At 38.7% G+C, this 19,127-nt stretch overlaps 1 protein-coding gene across 1 annotated transcript in view; it reads left to right on the forward strand.

Annotated features, from left to right (window-relative positions):
* COL11A1 (collagen type XI alpha 1 chain) overlaps positions 1 to 19,127 on the forward strand; it is a 278,405-nt gene that overhangs the window by 126,837 nt on the left and 132,441 nt on the right. Inside the window, exons 26-31 of the mRNA XM_029063929.2 lie at positions 1,925 to 1,969; positions 4,000 to 4,053; positions 4,139 to 4,183; positions 12,085 to 12,138; positions 12,906 to 13,013; positions 17,957 to 18,010. Of these exons, the coding sequence (XP_028919762.1) occupies positions 1,925 to 1,969; positions 4,000 to 4,053; positions 4,139 to 4,183; positions 12,085 to 12,138; positions 12,906 to 13,013; positions 17,957 to 18,010 (360 nt within the window). The remainder of the gene's footprint in view (positions 1 to 1,924; positions 1,970 to 3,999; positions 4,054 to 4,138; positions 4,184 to 12,084; positions 12,139 to 12,905; positions 13,014 to 17,956; positions 18,011 to 19,127) is intronic.

Here is a 19,127-nt window from a genome sequence, read left to right on the forward strand (position 1 = left end):
AAAGGCATCTAAGAATAGATTTTATAGTTTGTTGCACATCCCTACTATGCAAGTCTGTGTGGCTGAATGCATTCCTTTCAAAGCATTTGTTTCTTTAGAAGGTATTTTTCTTTATGTTGAAGGCTTTCTCCAAATTTTCTGTGAGCTGTGGATAAAACCTTCTTCTTCCTAGGTCTATTCTAGGGTTTCCATTTCTAGGTATCTCATGGCTTGTGGTGCTGACAGCTTTACATGAGTGCCAAACATAGCTTAGAAGGAAGACAAAATACAATATTATTGCAAATGAAAGTGGGTACCAAATTCCAATTTTCAAGTGGTCAGATAACTATATCAAAAGTACCAATATTATCCCCATACTCCATACTCACATTTTTTAATAGATTTGGTTATCTTAGAAGTACTCATAATTCATGATTCGCCTGGAATTATTCTTACAAGCATGAAAATTCCCTCCTCATCTTTACATAACTTCTAATGTTCTTACAAAAATTCTTGAAGATTTTACAATATCATAATTCTTTTAAGTATATCAGAGGATATGCATAACAAAGCTCAGATTGTAATATACCGGTTAATGCCTGGAATGATTTTTTCAATGACACCCATATTCACATATTGCTCTCCAGCCCTGGAAAGAGGTTAACAACGTCTGCCACTTTTTTCACCTCCCTTGAGTGACAAGAGGTACAATATGAATCCTATTCTTAATGAGAAGTGATTGTAGCAATCAGTGATAAGATAATCTTCTGAATGCCATTTTGAATCTCAATGTACATACTTAATGCTGAATTTGGAGTATCTAGTCAGTTGTATGTTATTTGAAAGCTCATTATTCTGGGCCTTTTCTTTTCCTCTCATTTCATGACTTTCCATCATTTCACTGTTCCTTAGCAACTACACCCTAAAATGGACAGGGACGGGGAAAGAGGTGCTATGCACAATAATACATTTTGCAGTCTTAGCAGCTCATATAAAAAGATTGAAGGGAAAGTAGTCTGACACTAATGATTAAATACAGGTTACCTGTGGATTCCTGTTACTCATGATACTCTACCATATAAATCAAGAGTCTTTCACTCTGTCATTTACTTAATTTGTAATTTAAAACCATAAATCAACATTTCGAGGTCAGTAATTTTCCCTTAGAAGACCAGCATGACCTTTTGGTAGATCATGGGCCTTGGAGTCAGAAGGACTAATCCCAGCTCTGCCACTTGTCTGCTGTGTGACCTTGGGGAAGTCACTTAATGTCTCTGTGCCTCAGTTACCTCATCTGTAAAATTGGGATTAAGACTGTGAGTCCCAAGTGGGACATGGACTGTGATCAACTTGAATACCTTGTATCTACCCATTGCTTGGAGCAGTGCCTGGCACATAGTAAGTGTTTAATACTATTAAAAAAAACCAAAAAACAAAAACCAAGATTTTAAAAAAATTGGTTTTTTGAGGCAGGAATATATATTCATTCTTTCAGCCTGAACATATTTCAGATATTCAGTGAAAGACAAATTTTAATGTCTTTGAAAAACAAAATCATTGTTTGTAGTTTGTTGGCTGAAGCATGAACCTTTGAGTTGGGAGATGTCATCCCTAAAGGCACTTATCATTTTCATTAATTGTTCTTTCCAAGTACTTTGTTTTAAATATTATTACAAACTATCCATCATTCAGTCATATTTATTGAGCACTTATTTTGTGTGCAGAACACTGTACAAAGCACTTGTTAGAATACACTACAACAGAATCAGTTGACATAGTCCCTGCCCACAAGACACTTACAGAGTAAGCATCTTTTAAAAATAAAGATAAACAGTTTAGCAACCTTGAAAGAAAGCTACATTCCTGGGGAAAAGGAATGAATGAGGTAATGCATATTTAAATTAATTCATTACTCTCATAAAAAATATATTTTTGTCTTATTCAGGGTCATCCTGGTAAAGAAGGCCAATCTGGAGAGAAAGGAGCTCTGGTACGTTTCAAAGCTTAATATCAATGTGCTTTACTTTATCAGGTCAATAATAGGTTTCCAAGCTAATGAACCATGAATGTACCATTTTCTCTTAATATGGTTTACCTAAAAGTTTGAATTATAGAGATAGAACCTTTTATTCAGATGCCGCATTCACTGTCAGATGGGTTTACTGATTACCATTTAACAACTTCTCCAGCTTTTCTTAAAATACAGTATTATCTTAACATTTGTTCAAGTCTCTCATAATAAACCAGCATGTGTTTGGACAGATAACTTGGAACATTGTATTTTCCATTATAGCTCATGCTATCTGCTCTGCTTAATAAGAGGATCATTACCAGAAAAAAGACCAGGACACCTATTTAGAAATCACTGATGGAATTGAAAACCATCAAAGGATTCATTATAAGTATTTTTATTTTAATGAGACACATTATTGGAGACACACAGAAGCAATCTTAGTGGCCAGCGAAGCAGGTTGCTTCACATAATCAACAGTTTGGAGAGGCTGTCTTTTCTAGATCCCATTGCTTCCTCCCAATGGCTGATCCCCCATCAAGCTCTTCCCTGCCCCAGTAACGTGGGTGTTGATGGTCCTGGCAGTTGTGTATTAGGGTTACTAGCGCAGAGAAGCAGTGTGGCTCAGTGGAAAGACCATGGGGGCTTGGGAGTCAGAGGTCATGGGTTTGAATCCTGGCTCTGCCACTTGTCATCTGTGTGACTGTGGGCAAGTCACAGCTTCTCTGTGCTTCAGTTACCTCATTTGTAAAATGGGGATTAAGACTGTGAGCCTCATGTGGGACAACCTGATTAGCCTGTATACCCCAGCACTTACAACAGTGCTCTGCGCTTAACAAATATCAACATTATTATCATTATTATTATTAACACTCTAATAATTCAGCTACTTTTAACTACCTTCTCTCTGAACTGTGCTAAGAATGATGTTAGTATCCGAATAATTTCCTTATGGGCGTGATTGTTGTGTGGATGGATTATTATTATTATTATTATTCACATTATTATTATCATTATTTACTTAAAGTGCCAGGCAGTTCTGCTCTTTAAATCTCCCTACCTGCAACATACCCTGGAGCTGGAGCCAGAGCTTCCAAAATGCTAGTTTCTGCTCTAAAGACCACATGCAGAATTAATCAATGTTGTAATTGTGTAATTATGTTGCCACAGGCCTGGGAGAGACTTAAAATATCATCTGGGAAAACTGCTACCTCCAGACAGCAAAGTATAACAAGTAATGTGCAGACAAAAAACAACTTTTCCAGATATTATTAAATGGGAGACTACTTCATCACTTTCCTCTATTTCCCACTACTATATTTGATCATCCTGATAATCAGGAAGTTCTCACAATCGTTCAACCAAATTTTTCATGTGACATTTAATCCTACATCCTTTTATTAGGTCCACTGTGCATGAAGGCTAGCTAGCAGCATCCTCTTAAAAAACCTAAGCTGGATTTTAAATAATGAGTGCAATGAGATATTTTCAGGGAGGCCTGCTTGTTTCAGAATACTTGTTAAAATGATGAAATTTAATTAACTGCAGAAATTGTGTTTTAAGGAAGCTCATATTAACCCTTTACAACTAATTTCAGGAAAAGTTTTACATGATAAAAATAAAAATGATTATGGATTCACTATAAAAATATGGTGGTATACTTAGCTTTTTCTCAGTGCTGCAGGTTCTTTAGTCTTCTAATAAAAATAAGTGAAAAAAATATGTATCGTGCAATATTTTATATTTGGCCACAGTGAGATTCTGAACCGTTTAGTTTCTATTTTCATATTTTACAAATTATAAGTATTTTAGAATTTTCCTTTAACTTGATTCACTTCTTTAGAGGGACTAAAAATCTGTATCTTTTATGCTGTTCATATAAGTTGTCTACAAACGTCATCAGGCAAGGCTGTTATAAACTCAGTTAAGAACAATCTGACTACTTTTATTAAATTACTAGGTAAATGGGTCCATGGATAGGTATTTAAATTGCATCTTCTATCTTTTAGGGTCCGCCTGGTCCACAGGGACCCATTGGCTACCCTGGCCCTCGGGGGGTGAAGGTAAGAATGAAAAATACTTTGCACAATCTACAATTTTTTGAAATGGAAAAATGTTATTTTCATTTTGCTCTTATTTTCATTGTAGGGAGCAGATGGTGTCAGAGGTCTGAAGGGCTCCAAAGGTGAAAAGGTAAAGGATTATTTTCTTGACATTTGTTCAGTTCCTAACCTGTAAGCAGACAAATTATGTTAGTGGGATTTCGTATTTATCTCTTATTTCTAATCCTGCATATTTATTGTTTTCTTCCTTTAATGTTTTTGCTATGTGCCATAGCATAAAGCAAAATCATATTTGTTTGTATTTATATCTGATCTCAGAAAAGGGGATTTTTTTTCCTTGCCTTACTAAAACTGCTTGAGAATCAGTGTGGCCTAGTGGAAAGAACATGGGCCTGGGAGTCAGAGGACCTGGGTTCTAATTCCAATTGTCACTTGTCCTCTGTATGACCTTGTTTAAGTTACTAACCTTCTCTGTGTCTTAGTTCCCTCATCTGCAAAATGGAGAATCAATACTTGTCCTCTCTCCTACTTAAACTGAGAGCTCTATGTGGAACCTAATTATCTACTTCAGCTCTTAGTACAGTGCTTGACACAAAGTAGGCCTTTAACAAATATTACTATTATCATTATAATTATTACTATCAGCATAGTTGTTGAAAAGGCACGTATTGTTTATATCACTTTCATGACATTTGAAACATTACTGAGATCAAATGATTTCAGTGATTACACTGACAACAAAATATCTTTGCTTTGATACTAATATCCACTGTAAAATGCACAGAAAGCATTTAGCCCAGGAACATCTGTAGAAATATCAGTCAGTCTATCAGTGGCTTTTATTGAGCATTTCACATGAGTTAGATATTTGGGAGAGAACAATGCAGTAGAATTGATAGATATACTCCCTGCCCAAAAAGCGCTTACAGTACAGGGGGAAGACAAATGTTGAAATACCTTTAGGCGAAATAGGAGTGTATAGTGATTGAATGTAAATGTTTCTCCAGTGCTTTGTAGAGTGCTTTGCACACAGTAAGTGGTCAGTAAATATGATTGAATGGATGTTGTGGGGTTGGGGATGTGGGAAAAAACAAGAGCTTAAGGGCTATGGATGCAAGTGTAGAGGTGGTGCAGAAGGGAGGGTGAGTACAAAAATTGAGGATCTACTCAGGGAAAAAAAATAATAAAGTAGGCTACCTAAAATCCCATTATTTAGACATAATGTTTCCTCTCCCTGTGGTGTATCATAGAACTCTGTATAAAGTTGGAGAAAGAAAACTATGTTTTTTTGGATTTGTAAAAATTACAGTTTTAATAGGTGTCTGTCTTGTTTGTTCTGTTTTGCCAGAACAAAAATTAAGTTATGTTGAAGCAATTATCTAAATAATTCAAGCAAATGAAAAAAAGAGCTGTGGCTTCATTCTGTATTGTACAGGCCAAACTTTTTTATTGATATAATAAAAACTTTTTATTCATGTAAAGTCTTCATTTTACCACTATTGTTGCACCATAGTCTATTTTGGATTCAGTTGCTTCATATGTATTTATACTGTAGACTGAGTGGTGTAAGTGCAAATGCAATCTCTTGATTTTTTTTTTTTTAATGTCATTCGTTAAGTGCTAACTGTGTGCCAGGCACTCTTCTAAGTGCTGGGGTAGATACCAGACAGTCGGGTTAGACACAATTCATGTTCCACATGGGACTCACATACTTAACTCCCATTTTACAAATGAGGTAATGAGGCACAGAGACATGAAGTGAGTTGCCTGAAGGTCACACAGCAGCCAAGTGGCAGAGCCAGAACAGGAACCCAGGTCCTCTTGACTCCCAGGCCTGTGCTCTAACCAGTATGCAATGCTGCTTCTTGATCATATTTTTACTATCATTTCTTAATAAAAGAACAAATAGTTTAATGCTAGCTTTGTATTTAAAATATATTTTTTCACTACAAACCACATTCCTAAAACATGGATATATTTGGCAGATTTGTGAGGATCGGCTTCTTTCCTGTATTAGCTTCTTTCAAATGATCATGGAAAGGTTACATCAATGAGCTAAAGTCGTCAGAAATTAAATCTGTAGGTCTCTCTGCTCATCCCATTAAAAATGACTTTCGTTATAAGCATCTTTTATTATCCATTAGGAAATAATGATTTACACAATACTAGGATATGGCTTTTAATTCCCACCTGCCCTATCATGTGAGTCTGGGCCAGATTTTTGTACTTGATAGCTCTTTAAGGGACTTCTTTATAGAGTTCTTAATGAGAGTCTGGCATTTAAGTCCCACAGACAATCCTGAGTGGCTTTTACAGGCATTTGCTAGAGGTACTTTATCAGAAAGCCTTGGGATGCATTTAAGTCCTTGATTGTCAGGATTCAGTCATTTATGAAGTCTTAGGACTCTTAAAGAGTGTGCCCAAAGGCTTGAATTGATGTATAAGGGTATCTAGTTTTCTTCTGGTATCTAAAATGTACAAAATACTCCTCCTAGGCTCTGATGTCTGAACTAACACTAACACTGTATCTATCAATATGGAAAGATCAGCAGCTTGGTTCACTAATTTGATTCTCTATTCCTACTCGGTATTTGAATTTGGTTTGTACAACTTTGAAGAGCAAAATCCTTCTCTTTGAGGATGGGGCAGAATTTCAGTTCACTTGAATTAAAATTCAGTGCACAACTGTTAATATGAATTTTATATTTCCTTCCCCTACTCCACACCATCTAAGTGTGGATATTCTGATATTCCACACACATCTGGAATTCCAGTTGCCCTTATTTACTTGAGGGGAGTGGTCTTGTCTACCAACTGTATTGTATTGCACTGTGCTCTGTAAATGATAAACACTCAGTGTATACTATAGATTGATTGATAACAGAAGACTATTGCCATGATCTTGACTGAGTAACACAGGGGCACACCTCAGTGTTCTGTCCATTGCTACAAACATAAGTTGGGGGTCTTGAAAATTTCCAGTTACACTGCAGAAACTTTTACAACTCTCAGAACCCAGGGAATCTATCTCCCAATAGAGACAGGGATCTTAATGATGGATTTCTATCTTCCAATGTTCAGCATGTTTTAAAAGATTTAAATATATTCCAGTTGGGAAGAAAAATGATTCTTCCAGACACCAGTCCTGAAAAATGTCATGTTGACAAATTGTCAAGGCATCCAGGAAAAGTTTCTTTCCCAAAGTGGGTAGAATGAAAACCCCAGTGTGGAGCTGATATTCTTAACTTGCTTCCCCAGATATGAAGAATCTTTCAAAATGAAGAAGGTTATTAAAAGCCTTCATTATGTTACTGGAGAATCCAGACTGAGGGGGACATGGAATTTATCTGGAATTTTCATTTGTGTGCTAAATTCCACTGAGAGAAAGGAAGATGAGCCTATCTGGAGAGCTGTGGCCCCGGTGGACTGCAACTGTGAAGTCAAACTGTCTGAGACACACCTTAACTCTCTCTGCTATTCTAAGCAGATAATACTCTCACAATTAACTCTAAGGCACTCGTCCAACTCACTCTCTCTTAGTTGTCCTCTCTCTCTTCCTGCTAGACTCCAGCTTATGAACTGTGTTCCTTCCTAGCCCCCCTCCCACTGTATCTTGTTCTCGAATCTTGACTTTCATTCAGTAGTATTTATTGAGTGCTTACTATGTTCAGAGTGCTTACTATGTTCAGAGCACTATACTAAGTGCTTGGAATGTACAATTCAGCAACAGATAGAGACAATCTCTTCCCAATGACAGGCTCACAGTCTAAAGGGGGGAGACAGATGGCAAAGCAAAAGAGAACTAAACAAAAACAAGACAACATCATCAAGACAAATAGAATCAAGGAGATATACACCTCATTAACAAAATAAATAGGGTAATAAATTATATATACAAATGAGCACAGTGTTGAGGGAAAGGGGAAGAGCAGAGGTTGGGGGGTGGGGCAGAGGGAAAAGGGAACTGAGTCTGGGAAGGCCTCCTGGAGGAGGTGAGCTCTCAGGAGGGCTTTGAAGAGGGGAAGAGAGTTAGTTTGGCAGATGTGAGGAGGGAGGGCATTCCAGGACAGCAGTAGGACATGGGCCAGGGGTCGATGGCAGCACAGGCATGAATGGGGGACCATGAGGAGGTAAGCGGCAGAGGAGCGGAGTGTATGGGGTGGGCAGTAGAATGAGAGAAGGGAGGTGAGGTAAGAGGGGGCAAGGTGATGGAGAGCTTTGAAGCCAAGAGTGAGGAGTTTTTGTTTCATGCAAAGGTTGATAGGTAACCCTGGAGGTTTTTGAGGAGGGGAGTGACTTGCCCAGATTGTTTCTGTAGGAAGATGATCCAGGCAGTGGACTGAAGAATAGACTGGAGTGGGGAGAGACAGGAGGAAGGTAGAACTGAGAGGAGGCTGATACAATAATCTAGTCAGGATAGTATGAGAGCTTGTACAAGCATGATATCAGTTTGGATGGAGAAGAAAGGGTGGATATTGGCGATATTGTGAAAGTGACATCTGGCTTGAGGTCTTCCTCCTGCCTCTCTCTCAATCAACAAGTATTTATTGAGTGCCTCCTGTGGGCCAGTATTGTTCTAAGAACTTAGGAGAGTGGAATAAAATTAGCAGAAATGATCCCTGCTTTCAAGGAAGTTGCAATTTAGCAGGGGAGATATAGACTCTTCATTATATTTCAAATAGGAGGAAATAAAGCCTGAAGAAATGTCCATAAGTCCTAAGAGACAGATAGGAGTCTCAATGCTTAGGTGAGAAAAAAAGTACTGAATTGGCCATAAGAGAAATAGTTTAGAAATCAGTTGGGCAAGACCTCCTGAGAAGATGTGGTTTTATAAGGACTTTGATGATGGGGCAAGCAGAAGTTTGTAAAGTATGAAAAAGCAAGGAGTTGATGATGATGATGATGATGTTGGCATTTGTTAAGCTGGGAGAGATCCAGGGTAATCAGGTTGTCCGACGTGAGGCTCACAGTTAATCCCCATTTTACAGATGAGGAAACTGAGGCACAGAGAAGTCAAGTGACTCGCCCACAGTCACACAGCTGACAAGTGGCAGAGCAGGGATTTGAACTCATGACCTATGACTCCCAAGCCTGTGCTCTTTTCACTGAGCCACGCTGCTTCTCTAAGTTCTACCAGAGGGATGAGTGTAAAGAAAAGGTGAACAGAGAGAGTGATGACAGCATATCATAGTGAATATACTGGCTTGAAAGAAATGAAGTGTAGAATCTAAGGTGTAGTGAGACAACAGAATGGATAAGTAGGAGAAAGCTGATTGAGTGCTCTAAAGCTAATGACGAGTTTCTACTTCAGCCTAGAAAGAAGCAGACACTAGAAGAGTGGGGAGAGAGGCACAGAACAATGTATTAGAAAGATGATCTGGGCAATAAAGTCTTTGACTAGAGTCAGGGGTACATGGAGGAGGGAAGATTATTGTGGAGGTTGGCACAGTTGCCAGTTAGAATATTAGTATCTGGATCAATATGGTGACCGTTTGGATGGAAAGGAAGTGGCAGATTCTGAAAATGTTGTGGAGGAAGAACTTGCTCAATTTGGTGGGAGACTGAATATGGAGTTTAAAAGTAAGGAAGGAGTCAAGGATAAGGCTAAGGTAATGGGCTGGAAAGATGTGTGGATTGTGGTGTTAACGTTGATGTCCAAGGAAGGTGGAACAGAGGATTTGGAAGGGAAGATGAGGCCCTATATTTGGATATAGTGAGCTGAGATTTCAGTGGGACATTCATATAGAAATGTCCAAGAGGCGAAAGGTTATTCAAGATTTCAGAGAAGGCAAGAGGTCTGGGCTATAGAGGAATATTTGGGAATCATCCACATAAATGTGGAGTTGAAGCAATGGGAACTAATGAGGTTCTAAAGATAATGAGTGTAGAATAAGAAGAGATGAGAACCCAAATATAGAGCTTTGAGGGACACCATCAGATAGGGAACAGTAAGTAGAAGAAAAGAGACTCAACAATATCAGCCAGAGAGGTTATATAAAAACCTGGAGAGGAACAGGTCTGAAAGCAGCTAACTCTAATTAGACCAAACAAAATGGAAATTTCTAATGATTAAGCGACTGTACAGCAAAGAGTGAAACACTACATTTTATCAAACATTCAACATCTTTACCCCCAAAAAGGGATTGATCATTCAAACGATCATTCATATATTTGAAAAAGTAGACAGGGACCTGACAAATTATGGAAAGCAGAGGGACACATCTATGACGGCAAAAATGTCTCTGGAAATTTCTTACCTTAAGGACACAAAGGTTGATGAAAATGAATAATAGATCTAAGCTTTGTTCTTCCTCAAGCCCAATTTAGAGAGTCCAGTTAGTCTCTAACACTTACAGAGGTTCAGCTATGCTCCATTTTGAGATGCACCTTGGGTCTGAGTTTAGGAATGTCACGTTAAGGGTTCATTCATTCATTCATTCAATAGTATTTATTGAGCGCTTACTATGTGCAGAGCACTGTACTAAGCGCTTGGGATGAACAAGTCGGCAACACATAGAGACAGTCCCTGCTGTTTGACGGGCTTACAGTCTAATCGGGGGAGATGGACAGACAAGAATGATGGCAATAAATAGAGTGGAGGGGAAGAACATCTCGTAAAAACAATGGCAACTAAATAGAATCAAGGCGATGTACAATTCATTAACAAAATAAATAGGGTAATGGAAATATATACAGTTGAGCGGACGAGTACAGTGCTGTGGGGATGGGAAGGGAGAGGTGGAGGAGCAGAGGGAAAAGGGGAAAAAGAGGGTTTAGCTGCGGAGAGGTAAAAGGGGGGGTGGCAGAGGGAGTAGAGGGAGAAGAGGAGCTCAGTCTGGGAAGGCCTCTTGGAGGAGGTGAGTTTTAAGTAGGGTTTTGAAGAGGGAAAGAGAATCAGTTTGGCGGAGGTGAGGAGGGAGGGCATTCCAGGACCGCGGGAGGACGTGACCCAGGGGTCGACGGCGGGATAGGCGAGACTGAGGGACGGTGAGGAAGTGGGCGGCAGAGGAGCGGAGCATGCGGGGTGGGCGGTAGAAAGAGAGAAGGGAGGAGAGGTAGGAAGTGGCAAGGTGATGGAGAGCCTTGAAGCCTAGAGTGAGGAGTTTTTGTTTGGAGCGGAGGTCGATAGGCAACCACTGGAGGTGTTTAAGAAGGGGAGTGACATGCCCAGATCGTTTCTGCAGGAAGATGAGCCGGGCAGCGGAGTGAAGAATAGACTGGAGTGGGGCGAGAGAGGAGGAAGGGAGGTCAGAGAGAAGGCTGACACAGTAGTCTAGCCGGCATATAACGAGAGCCTGTAACAGTAAGGTAGCCGTTTGGGTGGAGAGGAAAGGGCAAATCTTGGCGATATTGTAGAGGTGAAACCGGCAGGTCTCGGTAACGGTTAGGATGTGTGGGGTGAACGAGAGAGACGAGTCAAGGATGACACCGAGATTGCGGGCCTGACAGACGGGAAGGATGGTCGTGCCATCCACGGTGATAGGGAAGTCTGGGAGAGGACCGGGTTTGGGAGGGAAGATAAGGAGCTCAGTCTTGCTCGTGTTGAGTTTTAGGTGGCGGGCTGACATACAGGTGGAGACGTCCTGGAGGCAGGAGGAGATGCGAGCCTGAAGGGAGGGGGAGAGGACGGGGCGGAGATGTAAATCTGCGTGTCATCTGCGTAGAGATGGTATTGGTTTAGTAATAATAGTAGTTATTGAGCACCTACTCTGTGTTGTGCTCACTACTGAGCCCACTAGAGATTGCAGTAAAGATGGAAGACATGATCCTTGCCTTTGAGAAATTCAGTGTTCTTTCCTCTTCCCTCTTTCTATAATCTTTCTGTCCATTTCATTGTGACTTGTAGCAGCCGGTTCACTGCTGTACCAGCTGTACAGCATCTGTAGCAGCTGCAGCAAGTGTGGGAGAATTTGTCTTACTGATATGTGTTTCTAATATTGTCAGTTTTGATCTAATTTTAGAAATGTCATCTCACTAGTCTAGTTTGTAAAGGTTTTCTCAAGAAACCTTTGCAATTTATGTGTTTTCTAGGGAGAAGATGGTTTCCCAGGATTTAAAGGAGACATGGGTCTTAAGGGAGATCGGGTGAGTTGAAATTAAAATCTACAAATATGTATAAAATAGCATTATGCTATACTCAGTATTTCAAGAGAAAAATATTTGACTTCTGTCTGATAGGTTTTAGTCATAATTTATCTCTGAAGTTTATTGTATTCCTATTTTATTATATTCAGTGCAGAAAGTTCTGAATTTACCTTTTCCCTAGGCTTCCAGTTAATTGTAATAATAAAATAATGCTATTTAGAAGTAACTAATGATGAAATGCAGTGTTAATATAATGTACCATTTTATAAATATATGAAATATGTATATCTACATATACATGTAGATATTATACATAGTATATATGTAGAAAGAGAGTCATGGTCATGGTGGCAGTAGAAGGCTCCAGCCCTGCACCATATTCCTGCTCTCTGCTGTCAGTCTGGTTGACAGCAAGCTTAAGCTCCACCTCTTCAATGCCTGGCTGTCCTCGTCCTTTCCCCTCACCCTGCTTGATAACCCCAAATGGCCATGAGTCCTGACAAATTGTGGAAAGCAGAGGGACATATCTATGATGGCAGAAATGTCTTTAAATGAATGAAGCTTTAAATGAAGCTGCCAATGGGAGAGCATGAGGTACTCAGAATTTCGCCTCCAACCAAACTGCCTTGAATGTCAAGGGACAGCTGGGTAATCCACTTTAGGGGAAAAATACGAAAAAAGGTATACATTTCAGTTATCAATCAATTTCCAACCCATCCCATGACTCAAATTCTTGTTTCTTACATTAAAACCACATTGTTTTTCAGGGAGAAGTAGGCCAGATCGGGCCAAGAGGAGAAGATGGCCCTGAAGGTCCCAAAGGTCGAGCAGGTCCAAATGGAGACCCTGGTGGTGCTGGTCAGGCAGGAGAGAAGGTCAGTGGACAATTGTGATGTGCTGATGAAGGATTTGGAAGGACAGTAAGAGTTGTGGATTGGAGTGGTGGGAGAGTATTTCCAGGTCTCAAATTTAGGGGAAATATCAAAGTTAAGCATACAGCTCTCAATAAGAGCTATTTCATAATATTATGTAGGCAATTTTGTGTGACCATAGAGGTGTCCTATATCGGTGCAATTCAGTTTGTCAGAATCACTGAAACAAATGCAAGATGTTAGACACTGAAACAAATTAAACTCCAAGTTGAAAATAACTGGGAATTAGAAAACTCACTATGCCCTAAGACTTTTTCTAATAAATGGAGTTAAACTATATTTCTCTAAAGCAGTAAAAAGAGTATTTTCTCATATTGTTTAGGAAGGCAAGATGCAATTTCCTTGAATCCAGTAAAATGTTAGAGAGGGCAAAGTTTTGCACCCAGTGGGTGGTATGTGAAGATCATAGACGTAGCAAGAAAAGGGAGACTGAGCAGGAAGGATAGGAAAAGAGAAACATAAGTCTGGCTATCTCTGTTTCGGAGGAGCTCTGACATTAGGAGCACACAGCATTTATATTAATGTCTGTCTTCCCTTTCCCACCCCCACCCCACCACTAGAATGTAAGCTTGTTGAGGACAGAGAATGTGTCTTTGTACTGTTGTATTGTACTCCCCCAAGTGCTTAGTTCAGTGCTCTGCACACAGTAAGCAGTCAATAAATATGATTGAATGAATGAAGAAGCACTGCAGTTCCTTTCATCACAGGAACAGACAATTGGGGGCGATTACCCCGTGGACAAAGGAGCAGGTCCTGCTGGTCTTCCACTGTTTTGTTTTGATTAATATGCTAATTTTTTAGCCCATTTTCCATGCTCAGAGTCATCAGATTTCTCCTTTTCTGTTTAGGTAAAGTCCTGGGGAACAGGATGGAGTTAAATAGAGTTGAGAGCAGGGGATATGAAAATTGTGTCAACCCTCCACTTGGCCTATAGACAAGTTCAGTCTCTATGGAATCTATCTGTTCATCAGAGTGAAAGAGCAACCTCTCCTTGTAATTCAGAAGTAGTGTCTTCCCAATCCAGGTTAGATTTTCCTAGTTCATTAATGAGGTAGAATTTGCGGGACTGTCAGACAAACAAGAATATTTATTGAGTGAATACTGCATGCAGAGCATTGCACTTAAACACTTGGGAAAGTACAATATAAGAGAGTTGGGAGACATGTTTCCTGCCCACAGTGACCTTACATTCTAGAGGAAGAGAAAAACATTAGTATAAATGCAATAAATTATGGATATGTACATAAATGCAGTGGGGGTTAAAGGGTGAAAATGCAAGTTTAATGATGACACAAAAGGAAATAGAGTATACTAGAGTCAGAGAACCTGTGTTCTAATTCTGGTTCTGTCATTTCCCCGCTCCTTCCTACCTCAGCTCACTTTCCTCCTATAGTCCAACCCACACACTTTGCTTCTCCTATGCTGATTTACTCTATCACGTCTCCATGTCCATCTGGTCTATTTCAACACAGATCTCTACTTTATGTCTTGCCTCTGGCCTGGAATGCCCTTCCTCTTCATAGTCAATTGACAATTACTCTCCCCACTTTGAAAGCCTTACTGAAGGCACATCTCCAACAGACATTCCCTGACTACGCCTTCATTTCCTCTTCATTCCCTTCAATGTCACCCTAATTTGTGTCTGTTTTTTAGTTGTATTGTACTCTCCCAGTGCTTAGTACAGTGCCCTGTACACAGTGTGTTCAATCAATATGATTTAATGAATGAATAAGTATCTGTAATTCATTTATTTATATTTATGTCTGTTTCCCGCTCTAAACTATAAGCTCCTTGTGGGCAGGGAATGTGTCCACCAACTCTGTTACATAGGTATATTATACTCTCCCAAGTTTTTAACGTAATGTTCTGCACACAGAAAAAGTTGAATAAATATGATTGAATGATTGATGGACTTTGAAAAGTAAATTAACATCTTTGTGCTTCAATTTTCTCATCTTTAAAATGTGAGTATGTGTGGGACTATATCTTCCGCAGGACTTAGAACAGTGCTTGGCACACTGAAAGCACTTAACAAAACAATAATTAATATAAGTATGAATGTGAATAGTATCATTATTATTTTAACAAGCAGAAATAATTTTTAATGTGAGATCAGAAGGTGAAAGGTAGAGCAGTGTCTTGCAGGAAACATGTCTTCTGAATTTGTGTGCTGTACTCTCTTCATTGGTTAGCACAGTGCTTTGCACACAGTAAGAATTCAATAAATAACACTGATAATGATGATAATAAAAAATAGTCTAGTTTGCAATCTATGGTTATAGATTGCATTTATTACTAGTCATCATTGAGTATGCTTTGTTGGCTTCAAAGGGATGAGCCATTATGGTAGTTCATTACAACCCATCAAACAATGGGAAAAATATGTTAGGCACATGTCTGTTCCCCTTTCTGCCCTTCCCCACCCCCAACTCTTAAATAAGGTGCTTTGTTAAGTGGGAATCCCAGAATTGATCTCTTGTATGAAAAAAGAGCAATGCCATCAGGGCCACCTTGATGTTTGAACAGTGAGTCCCCTTAAGTTCCCCCTCCACTCTCCCTCTTTCTACACATACACACATAAAAAAAGTATCTATTTAGTTTTACAAATGTATTCTGATTGATTTTAACTAAGGCTTCTTATTGACTTTTCTACAAACATAGCACTGGCCGAAGAAACTAAGAAATTTCTCAAATATGGAACAAGGCATTGGACATGAATGGCCTTGTCATCATAATTATGAAGTTTCATTAACCTTTAAAACAATATCACAACAAGCTTTGTAACTTGTATCTGAGGGAATATTATTAAAAATGTTTCTGGATGCTTATTTGCAATTTCTTCTTAATGTAAAGTAGTTTATATAGGAAATGCTGCCATTACAGTCAAATCTTTTTCAGTTGAACCTACATTGCGAAGGTTGCAGTTAGTGTTTTTTTGACTGCCCTGGCTTTCCTGTTTTAGTGCTCACATAAGAGCCCAGTTCAAAAGTTTAATACTAATAATAAAAATATTATTTTGGTATTTGTTAAGCACTTACTGTGTGCCTAGGACTGTTCTAAGCACTGGGGTAGGTACAAGGTAATCAGGTTATCCCACATGGGGAACACAGTCTTAATCCCCATTTTACAGATGAAGTAACTGAGACATAGAGAAGTTGAGTGACTTGCCCAAAGTCACAAAGCTGACAAGTGATGGAGCGGGGATTAGAACCCACCACCTCTGATTTTCATGCCCGTGCTCTTTCCATTAAGCCATGCTGCTTCTCTAATAATGATGGTATTTATTAAGCACTTACTATGTGCCAAGCACCATTCTAAGTGCTGGGGTTAGAACCAACAACCTCAAACTCCCAAGCCCGGACTCTTGCCACTAAGTCACGCTGCTTCTCTAATAATATGGTGATGGTATTGGTAAATATCTGCATCAGTGGCAACCTAGTGATTAGAGTATTTAACATTCCTAAGAAATACTGCACTCAGCTCTGGGATCCATTATATCATATATCAAAGATACCATGTTTCAGAAATAAGGGAATAGTCTTACTTTCCTTCATTAGTTTTAAAGCACTCTACTATAGGGTTACTTGCAAAATCAAAAGACCTTCCATAGTCTATAAAGTTTGCAGCCATTGTAAATACTGTGTAATGGTCATGCTGAAATTTCCCTGATAGTGCAGGATTTAAATAAATGACAGGAGGCTCAGAGATTTAAGTTTTTTAGTACAAGTATTGATGGAGCATAGAAATAATTGTGTAAAACCACTGAGTAGAAGAAAAGAAATTTGGGAACCTTAGTAGTGAAAGGCTTTAAATTATTTGTACTTTTGTGGTTGAATTTCAAATATTAAATGTATTTTCTTGTTAAAATAGAAAAACCTCAGTGTCACTTTTTATATAAAACAATGATAGCCTTGATCCCTCATCTTAGAGACTCCTCTTCCCTCCTCCCCAGAAGTTCTTGATATGTCACTATCAATCCCAAATATTGCTAGAGAGCCCTGGTTCTTATTTCATAATTCAGAGACCTCTATAGATTCCTAGTCAGAAGAGGTTTCTTGTGTTTCAGAGGACTGGCAAGGGCTAAATAAAATTCCTTTAATGCAGTGGAAAAAATCTCACTTGCAAATGCATAAAGAAGTGGGAAATGACAACAGTACTATTTTGTTGTTGTTTTTAATATATATGCTACTGCAATGTGGTGTGGGGAAAAAAAGATGCCTTCATCTTAATCTTTAATGCAGTGGTGAGTTCAGTAGTGTATACTATGAATATAGTATAAATGAATATAGATGAATGGACTATCATTCTAAAGTTTACTTGAATTATCATTTATAGGGTGGCTATTGGAGTATGGAGTATGGACCCCTAGTAAAGACCTCAGACATCTGCCTGTTGGGGAACATTCATTCATTCATTCATATTTATTGAGCACTATTTTGTGCAGAGCACTGTATTAAGTGCTTGGAAAGAAAAATTTGGCAAAAATAGAGACAATCACTACCCAACAGGCTCACAGTCTGTATATAGGGAGATTTCTAAAGTCTATAGTTTCACTAAAGAGATGCCAGGATAGTCTCACTCTCCACAGTTCTCATTTTCTTACCATGGGAAAGGGAGGTCTGTTCTAATGGATTGCCACAGGACACCTTTTTTTTCTCCCTCATGGGAAGGCAGACCCCGAATAGAAGAGATTTCCAGCAAGGAAGAAATATTCTCACTAAAATATTTTTATTCTACTTACGGAGGGAAAAGGAGAATGAAATAGAAGTCTGAAAATTGTTTGATACTGTAATGGTATAACTCTATGGCCAAATAATAATGAAAATTTGCATGGATATTCTTTAAACCTAAAATAAAATGTTTGTGTTTCTATTTTTGGATTGTAGGGAAAACTTGGTGTTCCAGGGTTACCCGGATATCCAGGAAGACAAGGTCCAAAGGTAAATCATATTTTTTTAAAGAATAAATTATATCTGCTGTAGATATGAAGGTATAATAACTCTCTGACAGCATGCTTACCATACTGCCACCATTTTCTTTGAGGAAAATTCCATTTTTTTCTCCTTGCCATTATTATGTCCTTATTTTCATGAATAATTCATTTCAAAATAGTCTGTGATGTTCAAATCCCATTTAAGAACTAGCATTACCTGGAACAATTTAAGTATTATGTCTTGTCTAAAAAATAATTATTTTATTATAACCAGACACTTAGATCCATGTAAAATGAACATAGTTAAATTGGCAAAAATGAAGAAAAATGCATTATCTTTTTCTAACTACAAAGGAATGAAAGTCCTAAGACGGCCCTGCATATCTAAGAATAATAACAATAGTAACAATGATAATAGTAATAATGGCATTTAAGTGCTTACTATATGTCAGGTACTGTACTAGGCACTGAGGTGGATTAAAGCATATTGGGTTGCGTACAGGTCCTCTCAGTCTTAATCCCCATTTTACAGATGAAGCACAGAGAAGTTAAGTGATTTACCTAAGGTCACATAGCAGAAAAATGGCAAAGCTGGGATTAGAATCCAGGTCCTTCTGACTTCTAGGACTGTGCTCTATCTACTAGGTGATGCTGCTTCTCAGCTATCCCATCATATATTTTCTGCAAGATCAATCAATTAATGGTATTTATTGAGCACTACCTGTGTGCAGAGCACTGTACTAAACAATAGTACAATAGTATATTAGTGCAATACAAGAGAGTTGGAAAGCACATTCCCTGCCTACAAGGGAGAAACAGATATTAATATAAATAAATTATGAATATATACATAAGTACTGTGAGGCTGAGGATGGGGTTACTATCAAGTTCTTAAAGGTTCAGATCCAAGTACATCAAAGCATCAGAGATGTTTTGGATTTTGTCGTGTCATTTGTTTCTTTTGATTTTAGTGAAAATTACTTGTCAGGAGTATTGTGAGATTAGGTACATTTAATACCTGTAAAACATTTTGAGCTCTTCAAGAGTATCCCTGTTACTAAATTCAGCCTAAAGATATGCTACTGTCTGCAATTTTAAATGATTCCCATTGAAAGTCTCTGGCT

This window comes from Ornithorhynchus anatinus, chromosome 4 (genome assembly GCF_004115215.2).
Source record: "Ornithorhynchus anatinus isolate Pmale09 chromosome 4, mOrnAna1.pri.v4, whole genome shotgun sequence".
NCBI lineage: Eukaryota > Metazoa > Chordata > Mammalia > Monotremata > Ornithorhynchidae > Ornithorhynchus > Ornithorhynchus anatinus.